At 59.9% G+C, this 13,222-nt stretch overlaps 1 protein-coding gene across 1 annotated transcript in view; it reads left to right on the forward strand.

Annotated features, from left to right (window-relative positions):
* The window catches only part of eprs1 (glutamyl-prolyl-tRNA synthetase 1), a 42,192-nt gene that overhangs the window by 17,257 nt on the left and 11,713 nt on the right, over positions 1–13,222 (forward strand). The window contains exons 15-24 of the mRNA XM_088929227.1: positions 3,784–3,991; positions 4,227–4,339; positions 4,917–5,034; positions 10,138–10,521; positions 10,622–10,858; positions 11,058–11,306; positions 11,790–12,034; positions 12,130–12,181; positions 12,672–12,881; positions 13,131–13,203. Coding sequence (XP_088785353.1) covers positions 3,784–3,991; positions 4,227–4,339; positions 4,917–5,034; positions 10,138–10,521; positions 10,622–10,858; positions 11,058–11,306; positions 11,790–12,034; positions 12,130–12,181; positions 12,672–12,881; positions 13,131–13,203 — 1,889 coding nt within the window. The remainder of the gene's footprint in view (positions 1–3,783; positions 3,992–4,226; positions 4,340–4,916; positions 5,035–10,137; positions 10,522–10,621; positions 10,859–11,057; positions 11,307–11,789; positions 12,035–12,129; positions 12,182–12,671; positions 12,882–13,130; positions 13,204–13,222) is intronic.

Below are 13,222 nucleotides of genomic sequence, written 5' to 3' on the forward strand. Positions count from 1 at the left end.
TCTCGTCACCCGGACACGCGGGGAACGGCTCTCCACACACCCTCGCTCTCGTCACCCGGACACGGGGAACGGCTCTCCACACACCCTCGCTCTCGTCACCCGGACACGCGGGGAACGGCTCCCGACACACACCCTCGCTCTCGGCACCCGGACACGCGGGGAACGGCTCTCCACACACACCCTCGCTCTCGTCACCCGGACACGCGGGGAACGGCTCTCGACACACACCCTCGCTCTCGTCACCCGGACACGGGGAACGGCTCTCCACACACCCTCGCTCTCGTCACCCGGACACGGGGAACGGCTCTCGACACACACCCTCGCTCTCGTCACCCGGACACGCGGGGAACGGCTCTCGACACACACCCTCGCTCTCGTCACCCGGACACGCGGGGAACGGCTCTCGACACACACCCTCGCTCTCGTCACCCGGACACGCGGGGAACGGCTCTCGACACACACCCTCGCTCTCGTCACCCGGACACGTGGGGAACGGCTCTCGACACACACCCTCGCTCTCGTCACCCGGACACGGGGAACGGCTCTCGACACACACCCTCGCTCTCGTCACCCGGACACGCGGGGAACGGCTCTCCACACACCCTCGCTCTCGTCACCCGGACACGGGGAACGGCTCTCCACACACCCTCGCTCTCGTCACCCGGACACGCGGGGAACGGCTCTCGACACACACCCTCGCTCTCGTCACCCGGACACGCGGGGAGCGGCTCCCGACACACACCCTCGCTCTCGGAACCCGGACACGCGGGGAACGGCTCCCGACACACACCCTCGCTCTCGGAACCCGGACACGCGGGGAACGGCTCCCGACACACACCCTCGCTCTCGGCACCCGGACACGCGGGGAACGGCTCCCGACACACACCCTCGCTCTCGGCACCCGGACACGCGGGGAACGGCTCCCGACACACACCCTCGCTCTCGGCACCCGGACACGCGGGGAACGGCTCCCGACACACACCCTCGCTCTCTGCACCCGGACACGCGGGGAACGGCTCCCGACACACACCCTCGCTCTCTGCACCCGGACACGCGGGGAACGGCTCCCGACACACACCCTCGCTCTCGGCACCCGGACACGCGGGGAACGGCTCCCGACACACACCCTCGCTCTCGGCACCCGGACACGCGGGGAACGGCTCCCGACACACACCCTCGCTCTCGGCACCCGGACACGCGGGGAACGGCTCTCCACACACACCCTCGCTCTCGGCACCCGGACACGCGGGGAACGGCTCCCGACACACACCCTCGCTCTCGGCACCCGGACACGCGGGGAACGGCTCCCGACACACACCCTCGCTCTCGGCACCCGGACACGCGGGGAACGGCTCTCCACACACACCCTCGCTCTCGTCACCCGGACACGCGGGGAACGGCTCCCGACACACACCCTCGCTCTCGTCACCCGGACACGGGGAACGGCTCTCCACACACCCTCGCTCTCGTCACCCGGACACGTGGGGAACGGCTCTCGACACACACCCTCGCTCTCGTCACCCGGACACGAGGAACGGCTCTCGACACACACCCTCGCTCTCGTCACCCGGACACGCGGGGAACGGCTCTCCACACACCCTCGCTCTCGTCACCCGGACACGCGGGGAACGGCTCTCGACACACACCCTCGCTCTCGTCACCCGGACACGCGGGGAACGGCTCTCCACACACCCTCGCTCTCGTCACCCGGACACGGGGAACGGCTCTCCACACACCCTCGCTCTCGTCACCCGGACACGCGGGGAACGGCTCTCGACACACACCCTCGTTCTCGTCACCCGGACACGCGGGGAACGGCTCCCGACACACACCCTCGCTCTCGTCACCCGGACACGCGGGGAGCGGCTCCCGACACACACCCTCGCTCTCGTCACCCGGACACGCGGGGAGCGGCTCCCGACACACACCCTCGCTCTCGGTACCCGGACACGCGGGGAACGGCTCCCGACACACACCCTCGCTCTCGGCACCCGGACACGCGGGGAACGGCTCCCGACACACACCCTCGCTCTCGGCACCCGGACACGCGGGGAACGGCTCCCGACACACACCCTCGCTCTCGGCACCCGGACACGCGGGGAACGGCTCCCGACACACACCCTCGCTCTCGGCACCCGGACACGCGGGGAACGGCTCCCGACACACACCCTCGCTCTCGGCACCCGGACACGCGGGGAACGGCTCCCGACACACACCCTCGCTCTCGGCACCCGGACACGCGGGGAACGGCTCCCGACACACACCCTCGCTCTCGGCACCCGGACACGCGGGGAACGGCTCCCGACACACACCCTCGCTCTCGGCACCCGGACACGCGGGGAACGGCTCTCCACACACACCCTCGCTCTCGTCACCCGGACACGCGGGGAACGGCTCTCGACACACACCCTCGCTCTCGTCAGCCGGACACGGGGAACGGCTCTCCACACACCCTCGCTCTCGTCACCCGGACACGGGGAACGGCTCTCCACACACCCTCGCTCTCGTCACCCGGACACGTGGGGAACGGCTCTCGACACACACCCTCGCTCTCGTCACCCGGACACGTGGGGAACGGCTCTCGACACACACCCTCGCTCTCGTCACCCGGACACGGGGAACGGCTCTCCACACACCCTCGCTCTCGTCACCCGGACACGCGGGGAACGGCTCTCGACACACACCCTCGCTCTCGTCACCCGGACACGTGGGGAACGGCTCTCGACACACACCCTCGCTCTCGTCACCCGGACACGTGGGGAACGGCTCTCGACACACACCCTCGCTCTCGTCACCCGGACACGGGGAACGGCTCTCGACACACACCCTCGCTCTCGTCACCCGGACACGCGGGGAACGGCTCTCCACACACCCTCACTCTCGTCACCCGGACACGGGGAACGGCTCTCCACACACCCTCGCTCTCGTCACCCGGACACGCGGGGAACGGCTCTCGACACACACCCTCGCTCTCGTCACCCGGACACGCGGGGAACGGCTCTCCACACACCCTCGCTCTCGTCACCCGGACACGCGGGGAACGGCTCTCCACACACCCTCGCTCTCGTCACCCGGACACGGGGAACGGCTCTCCACACACCCTCGCTCTCGTCACCCGGACACGTGGGGAACGGCTCTCGACACACACCCTCGCTCTCGTCACCCGGACACGAGGAACGGCTCTCGACACACACCCTCGCTCTCGTCACCCGGACACGCGAGGAACGGCTCTCCACACACCCTCGCTCTCGTCACCCGGACACGCGGGGAACGGCTCTCGACACACACCCTCGCTCTCGTCACCCGGACACGCGGGGAACGGCTCTCCACACACCCTCGCTCTCGTCACCCGGACACGCGGGGAACGGCTCTCGACACACACCCTCGCTCTCGTCACCCGGACACGGGGAACAGCTCTCCACACACCCTCGCTCTCGTCACCCGGACACGCGGGGAACGGCTCTCGACACACACCCTCGTTCTCGTCACCCGGACACGCGGGGAACGGCTCTCGACACACACCCTCGTTCTCGTCACCCGGACACGCGGGGAACGGCTCTCCACACACCCTCGCTCTCGTCACCCGGACACGGGGAACGGCTCTCGACACACACCCTCGCTCTCGTCACCCGGACACGCGGGGAACGGCTCTCGACACACACCCTCGCTCTCGTCACCCGGACACGGGGAACGGCTCTCGACACACACCCTCGCTCTCGTCACCCGGACACACGGGGGACAGCTTGGTACCCTACATTGACCTTTCCTCTCCTGGTGCTGTAGAGATGACGGTGGCCGTGTGGTATCTCTGGACGCCCGACTGGACCTGGAGAATAGGGACTATAAGAAAACTACTAAGATCACCTGGCTGGCTGACACCCCCCGCGCCCCACTGGTACCCACAGTCTGCGTCACCTACCAGCACCTCATCACCAAGCCTGTGATGGGCAAGGATGACGACTTCAAGGACTACATCAACAGGAACAGCAAGGTGTGAGTCCGAGGACAGGAGGCAGGGGGTGGGAGAGAGGGAAGGGATTACAAGATGGGGTAATTGGCCATATTGAAATGGCGAATCTGCTCTCCCTCCCCCTCCATCTGTATCCTGCTCTTCACCATTCAAATTCAACAAGCTTTATTAACATGACCGATGAATTACAGCGTTGCCAAAGCCTGTACAATACACACATTTACAGTGTTATTCATTCTCTCCCCTCACTGCACAGCTGGAGGAGAGGATGCTGGGAGATCCCTGTCTGAAGGATTTGAAGAAGGGTGACATCATCCAGCTGCAGAGGCGGGGCTTCTACATCTGTGACCAGCCCTATGAGCCAATCAGGTACTGTCTCCATGTCACCTCTCCTGACACAGTGCAGTAGATCGGTCCTGTTACAATAGGAGCTACAGTCCCAGTACAGTAGAAGAGTCCTGTTACAATAGGAGCTACAGTCCCAGTGCAATAGATCAGTCCTGTTACAAAAGGAGCTACAGTACCAGTGCAATAGAACAGTCTTGTTACAATAGGGGCTACAGTCCCAGTACAGTAGAACAGTCCTGTTAGGAGCTACAGTACCAGTGCAGTAGATCAGTCCTGTTACAATAGGAGCTACAGTCCCAGTACAGTAGATCAGTCCTGTTACAATAGGAGCTACAGTCCCAGTACAGTAGATCAGTCCTGTTACAGTAGGAGCTACAGTCCCAGTGCAGTAGAACAGTCCTGTTACAATAGGAGCTATAGTCCCAGTGCAGTAGAACAGTCCTGTTACAATAGGAGCTACAGTCCCAGTGCAGTAGATCAGTCCTGTTACAATAGGGGCTGCAGTCCTGTGAAAATGTGTAGGGAATATAAGTTAATACTGTACTTGGTGTAACAGGACAGTACATGAGTGAGAGTGCTCACAGTACTGTGTGTTCAGTCCATACAGCTGTAAGGAGAGCCCCTGTGTGCTGCTCTATATCCCAGACGGACATACCAAGGACATGCCCACTGCTGGCTCCAAGGACAAGAGCAAGAACCAGACCAGCAGCAGAGCAGTGAGCAAGTCCCCAACCGCACACCTGTCTTATCACACACACACACACCTGTCTTATCACACACACACACACCTCCACCCGCACACCTGTCTTATCACACACACACACACACACACACACCTGTCTTATTACACACACACACAAACACACACCTGCACCCGGACACCTGTCACATCACACACACCTGCACCCGGACACCTGTCTTATTACACACCTCCACCTGCACAAGCACACCTGTCACATCACACACACACACCTCCACCTGCACAAGCACACCTGTCACATCACACACACACACCTCCACCTGCACAAGCACACCTGTCACATCACACACACACACCTCCACCTGCACAAGCACACCTGTCACATCACACACACACACCTCCGCCTGCACAAGCACACCTGTCACATCTCACACACACACACACACCTCCACCTGCACAAGCACACCTGTCACATCACACACACACACCTCCACCTGCACAAGCACACCTGTCACATCACACACACACACCTCCGCCTGCACAAGCACACCTGTCACATCTCACACACACACACACCTCCGCCTGCACAAGCACACCTGTCACGTCTCACACACACACACACACCTCCGCCTGCACAAGCACACCTGTCACGTCTCACACACACACACACACCTCCGCCTGCACAAGCACACCTGTCACATCACACACACACCTCCGCCTGCACAAGCACACCTGTCACATCACACACACACACACACACCTCCACCTGCACAAGCACACCTGTCACATCACACACACACACCTCCACCTGCACAAGCACACCTGTCACATCACACACACACACACCTCCGCCTGCACAAGCACACCTGTCACATCACACACACACCTCCGCCTGCACAAGCACACCTGTCACATCTCACACACACACACACCTCCGCCTGCACAAGCACACCTGTCACGTCTCACACACACACACACCTCCGCCTGCACAAGCACACCTGTCACGTCTCACACACACACACACCTCCGCCTGCACAAGCACACCTGTCACGTCTCACACACACACACACCTCCGCCTGCACAAGCACACCTGTCACGTCTCACACACACACACACCTCCGCCTGCACAAGCACACCTGTCACGTCTCACACACACACACACCTCCGCCTGCACAAGCACACCTGTCACGTCTCACACACACACACACCTCCGCCTGCACAAGCACACCTGTCACGTCTCACACACACCTCCGCCTGCACAAGCACACCTGTCACATCTCACACACACACCTACGCCTGCACAAGCACACCTGTCACATCTCACACACACACACCTCCGCCTGCACAAGCACACCTGTCACGTCTCACACACACACACACCTCCACCCGCACACCTGTCTTATCACACACACACACACACACACACACACCTGTCTTATTACACACACACACAAACACACACCTGCACCCGGACACCTGTCACATCACACACACCTGCACCCGGACACCTGTCTTATTACACACCTCCACCTGCACAAGCACACCTGTCACATCACACACACACACCTCCACCTGCACAAGCACACCTGTCACATCACACACACACACCTCCACCTGCACAAGCACACCTGTCACATCACACACACACACCTCCACCTGCACAAGCACACCTGTCACATCACACACACACACCTCCGCCTGCACAAGCACACCTGTCACATCTCACACACACACACACACCTCCACCTGCACAAGCACACCTGTCACATCACACACACACACCTCCACCTGCACAAGCACACCTGTCACATCACACACACACACACCTCCGCCTGCACAAGCACACCTGTCACATCTCACACACACACACACCTCCGCCTGCACAAGCACACCTGTCACGTCTCACACACACACACACACCTCCGCCTGCACAAGCACACCTGTCACGTCTCACACACACACACACACCTCCGCCTGCACAAGCACACCTGTCACATCACACACACACCTCCGCCTGCACAAGCACACCTGTCACATCACACACACACACACACACCTCCACCTGCACAAGCACACCTGTCACATCACACACACACACCTCCACCTGCACAAGCACACCTGTCACATCACACACACACACACCTCCGCCTGCACAAGCACACCTGTCACATCACACACACACCTCCGCCTGCACAAGCACACCTGTCACATCTCACACACACACACACCTCCGCCTGCACAAGCACACCTGTCACGTCTCACACACACACACACCTCCGCCTGCACAAGCACACCTGTCACGTCTCACACACACACACACCTCCGCCTGCACAAGCACACCTGTCACGTCTCACACACACACACACCTCCGCCTGCACAAGCACACCTGTCACGTCTCACACACACACACACCTCCGCCTGCACAAGCACACCTGTCACGTCTCACACACACCTCCGCCTGCACAAGCACACCTGTCACGTCTCACACACACACCTCCGCCTGCACAAGCACACCTGTCACGTCTCACACACGCACACCTCCGCCTGCACAAGCACACCTGTCACGTCTCACACACGCACACCTCCGCCTGCACAAGCACACCTGTCACGTCTCACACACGCACACCTCCGCCTGCACAAGCACACCTGTCACGTCTCACACACGCACACCTCCGACTGCACAAGCACACCTGTCACGTCTCACACACGCACACCTCCGCCTGCACAAGCACACCTGTCACGTCTCACACACGCACACCTCCGCCTGCACAAGCACACCTGTCACGTCTCACACACGCACACCTCCGACTGCACAAGCACACCTGTCACGTCTCACACACACACACACACCTCCGCCTGCACAAGCACACCTGTCACGTCTCACACACACCTCCGCCTGCACAAGCACACCTGTCACATCTCACACACACACACACCTCCGCCTGCACAAGCACACCTGTCACATCTCACACACACACACACCTCCGCCTGCACAAGCACACCTGTCACGTCTCACACACACACACACCTCCGCCTGCACAAGCACACCTGTCACGTCTCACACACGCACACCTCCGCCTGCACAAGCACACCTGTCACGTCTCACACACGCACACCTCCGCCTGCACAAGCACACCTGTCACGTCTCACACACACACACACCTCCGACTGCACAAGCACACCTGTCACGTCTCACACACACACACACACCTCCGACTGCACAAGCACACCTGTCACGTCTCACACACACACACACCTCCGCCTGCACAAGCACACCTGTCACATCTCACACACACACACACACCTCCGCCTGCACAAGCACACCTGTCACGTCTCACACACACACACACACCTCCGACTGCACAAGCACACCTGTCACGTCTCACACACACACACACCTCCGACTGCACAAGCACACCTGTCACGTCTCACACACACACACACCTCCGCCTGCACAAGCACACCTGTCACATCTCACACACACACACACACCTCCGCCTGCACAAGCACACCTGTCACATCTCACACACACACACACACCTCCGCCTGCACAAGCACACCTGTCACATCTCACACACACACCTCCGCCTGCACAAGCACACCTGTCACATCACACACACACCTCCGCCTGCACAAGCACACCTGTCACATCACACACACACACCTCCGCCTGCACAAGCACACCTGTCACATCACACACACACACACCTCCGCCTGCACAAGCACACCTGTCACATCACACACACACACCTCCGCCTGCACAAGCACACCTGTCACATCACACACACACACCTCCGCCTGCACAAGCACACCTGTCACGTCTCACACACACACACACCTCCGCCTGCACAAGCACACCTGTCACGTCTCACACACACACACACCTCCGCCTGCACAAGCACACCTGTCACGTCTCACACACACACACACCTCCGACTGCACAAGCACACCTGTCACGTCTCACACACACACACACCTCCGACTGCACAAGCACACCTGTCACGTCTCACACACACACACACCTCCGCCTGCACAAGCACACCTGTCACGTCTCACACACACACACACCTCCGCCTGCACAAGCACACCTGTCACGTCTCACACACACACACACCTCCGCCTGCACAAGCACACCTGTCACGTCTCACACACACACACACCTCCGCCTGCACAAGCACACCTGTCACGTCTCACACACACACACACCTCCGCCTGCACAAGCACACCTGTCACGTCTCACACACACACACACCTCTGCCTGCACAAGCACACCTGTCACGTCTCACACACACACACACCTCCGACTGCACAAGCACACCTGTCACGTCTCACACACACACACACCTCCGACTGCACAAGCACACCTGTCACGTCTCACACACACACACACACCTCCGACTGCACAAGCACACCTGTCACGTCTCACACACACACACACACCTCCGCCTGCACAAGCACACCTGTCACGTCTCACACACACACACACACCTCCGCCTGCACAAGCACACCTGTCACGTCTCACACACACACACACACCTCCGCCTGCACAAGCACACCTGTCACGTCTCACACACACACACACACCTCCGCCTGCACAAGCACACCTGTCACGTCTCACACACACACACACCTCCGCCTGCACAAGCACACCTGTCACGTTTCACACACACACACACACCTCCGCCTGCACAAGCACACCTGTCACGTCTCACACACACACACACACCTCCGCCTGCACAAGCACACCTGTCACGTCTCACACACACACACACACCTCCGCCTGCACAAGCACACCTGTCACATCTCACACACACACACACACCTCCGCCTGCACAAGCACACCTGTCACATCTCATACACACACACACCTCCGCCTGCACAAGCACACCTGTCACATCACACACACACCTCCGCCTGCACAAGCACACCTGTCACATCACACACACACACCTCCGCCTGCACAAGCACACCTGTCACATCACACACACACACCTCCGCCTGCACAAGCACACCTGTCACATCACACTCACAGAGAGCCACTGTGAGAATCTGATGTCCTTTAACGTGCCTGCCTTTCTGTCTTTGTCTTTCTCTTCTTGTCTTTGTCCGCGATGCCTAGGCTCAGGCAAAGGTGGAGAGCAAGAGCGGCCAGCCTGCGTCAGCGCCCCCTAGTGTCTCTGGGGATGCTGCAGCACTGTTCTCGCGGGTGGTGGCCCAGGGGGAGACTGTGCGGGCTCTGAAGGCGGGGAAGGCAGCCAAAGATGAGGTGGACCAGGCTCTGAAGGCGCTGCTGGCGCTCAAGGCGGAGTTCAAACAGCTGACGGGTCAGGACTACAAGCCAGGCATGGCCCCGCCCAGCTCCGCCCCGGCCCAGTCGAAGGATATGAATCCCACCCCCCAAAACCACGTCAGCTCGGCCCCCGACTCCTCCTCCTGCCCGTACGAGCGAGTGGCCCAGCAGGGGGAGCTGGTGCGCAAGCTGAAGGCAGAGAAAGCGCCCAAGGTGAGAGACTGGAGAGTAACGGATGTAACAGCAGAGATAATGGCAATCCCAGCTGCTGGGGCTCACCTGTGCACCTCCTCCTGTCCCCTTCTCTCCACAGGACCAGGTGGACTCTGCAGTGAAGGAGCTGCTGGCTCGCAAGGCAGAGTTCAAACAGCTCACTGGGCAGGACTACAAGCCAGGCATGGCCCCGCCCAGCCAGGCACCTGCACAAAGTAACCCCGCCCCCATTCAGCACAGCCCCGCCCCTGACCACGCCCCCTCCTCCTGCCCTTACGAGCAGGTGGCCCAGCAGGGGGAGCTGGTGCGCAAGCTGAAGGCAGAGAAAGCACCCAAGGTGAGAGACTGGAGGTGTCATTTCTGTCCCCACTTACTGTGCAGCTTTTAGGACTGGTGTACATGTAATCCCCGATTGTCAAGTGTAAGGGAGTTGATACTTTAGACAAACGTAGAGATCCTTCAAGACTGTGTCCCTGGAATGGAGGAATCCTGCTGCTGCCGTTACACAGTGATGTGCTCTTTCCCTCTCTCTCCAGGACCAAATAGACTCTGCGGTGAAGGAATTACTGGCACGGAAGGCACATTTCAAACAGCTGACAGGACAGGACTACAAGCCAGGCGTGGCCCTGCCCAGCCAGGCCCCCGCACAGCCTAACCCCGCCCCCATGCAGAGCGACCCCGCCCCAGTACCGTCAAGCCCTGCCCCCCAGGCTGAGGCGCTGCACGCAGAAGTGGCCCAGCAGGGGGAGCTGGTGCGCAAGCTGAAGGCAGAGAAAGCGCCCAAGGTGAGCGAGCACTTCTGTCCTCGCAGGTATGAGGAGCAAGGGATGGAGATGTGTGAGAGCGCCTAGTTAGTAGTTAACTGATCCCGGGATCTCATCCAGTTGTTTCCTGATAACCAGTTCTCGATTTTCAAGACTGAAGAGACTCCGTTCCTTCAGCCTGTCAGTGTAGGACAGTCCCTTAATACTTGTATCAGTCTCCTCACTGTCTTCTCTGTTCAAGACTAAAGAGACTCAGTTCCTTCAGCCTGTCAGTGTAGGACAGTCCCTTAATACTTGTATCAGTCTCCTCACTGTCTTCTCTGTTCAAGACTAAAGAGACTCAGTTCCTTCAGCCTGTCAGTGTAGGATATTCTTTAAGTCCAGGATTGTATCTTTTTGTATCTGAATCTAGAGCAGTACTGTGTTAGTGTTGACATGTGTGGGAGCTGTTGAGGTCTGTGTGTGCGCTGATGTCTATGTTCCTGTGTATGTGTGTGTGTCTAGGAGCAGGTGGACAGTGCGGTAAAGACTCTGCTGGACCTGAAGGCCCAGTACCGTACCCTGACCGGCGAGGAGTACCGGCCCCCTGCCGGGCCACCCCCCCAGGACAAGAAAAGGAAGGACAAGGAAAACAAGAGCGAGAAGCAGGCTGGGGGCAGGAAGCAGGGGGGCGACCCGTCCCGGCAGCCAGACAAGAGCGCTGGAGCTGGGGGCTCTGGAGAGGGGCAGGGCCCCAAGAAACAGACCCGGTGAGCGTGGGGGGGGGTATGTCCGTGACAGCCTGGTGTAGGTGTGGCTGTCCTGTCTCACTTCTGACATATCTCTCTCTCTCTCTGTCCTGCAGGCTGGGGCTGGAGGCCAAGAAGGAGGAGAACCTGGCAGACTGGTACTCACAGGTACAGCTCATTGTGTGGAGCCCTTCCTCTCGCACTCGCTCTCCGTCCTGTCGTGCTCTTGTGCTCCATTGCACCCTCTTCACTCCTTGTTCTTCTCTCGGATTCAGATTCCCAAAGCTTTGTTGTGAACAAAGATCTCCAGGGTTTAGGACAGCAACACCTCTCTCTCTCTGCAGGTGGTCTTGAAGTCGCTGTCCAGAGCAGTAACACCTCTCTCTCTCATTGCAGGTGGTCTTGAAGTCGCTGTCCAGAGCAGTAACACCTCTCTCTCTCTGCAGGTGGTCTTGAAGTCGCTGTCCAGAGCAGTAACACCTCTCTCTCTCATTGCAGGTGGTCTTGAAGTCGCCGTCCAGAGCAGTAACACCTCTCTCTCTCTGCAGGTGGTCTTGAAGTCATCGTCCAGAGCAGTAACACCTCTCTCTCTCTCTCTGCAGGTGGTCTTGAAGTCGCTGTCCAGAGCAGTAACACCTCTCTCTCTCTCTCTCTGCAGGTGATCACGAAGTCGGAGATGATCGAGTACTACGACGTGAGTGGCTGCTACGTGCTGCGCCCCTGGGCCTTCTCTATCTGGGAGTCCATCAAGAACTTCTTCGACACGGAGATCAAGAAGCTGGGCGTGGAGAACTGCTACTTCCCCATGTTCGTCTCCCAGGCCGCGCTGGAGAAGGAGAAGTCCCACATAGCGGACTTCGCACCTGAGGTCAGCAGCGGATAGCCAGAGTGTCGGTGGGGGGTGTCAAGATGATGGTGTACAGTCAGGATGATGGTGGGGGGTGGTGTCGTACGGTCAGGGTGACGGTGGGGGGGGGGGGAGGGGTGTTGTCAGAAGGCCATACAGTCAGGGTGACAGCGGGGAATGGGAGGGGTGTTGTCAGAAGGCCATACAGTTAGGGTGAGGGCAGGGTGTTACAGGAGTGCTGTCTCAGCAGCCTGTCCTGTCCCCGTGCAGGTGGCCTGGGTGACACGCTCCGGGAAGACCGAGCTGGCCGAGCCCATCGCCGTCAGACCCACCAGTGAGACAGGTAGGCCCATGTCTCTGCT

The sequence above is a fragment of the Atractosteus spatula genome, chromosome 2 (genome assembly GCF_055471065.1).
Source record: "Atractosteus spatula isolate fAtrSpa1 chromosome 2, fAtrSpa1.hap1, whole genome shotgun sequence".
NCBI lineage: Eukaryota > Metazoa > Chordata > Actinopteri > Semionotiformes > Lepisosteidae > Atractosteus > Atractosteus spatula.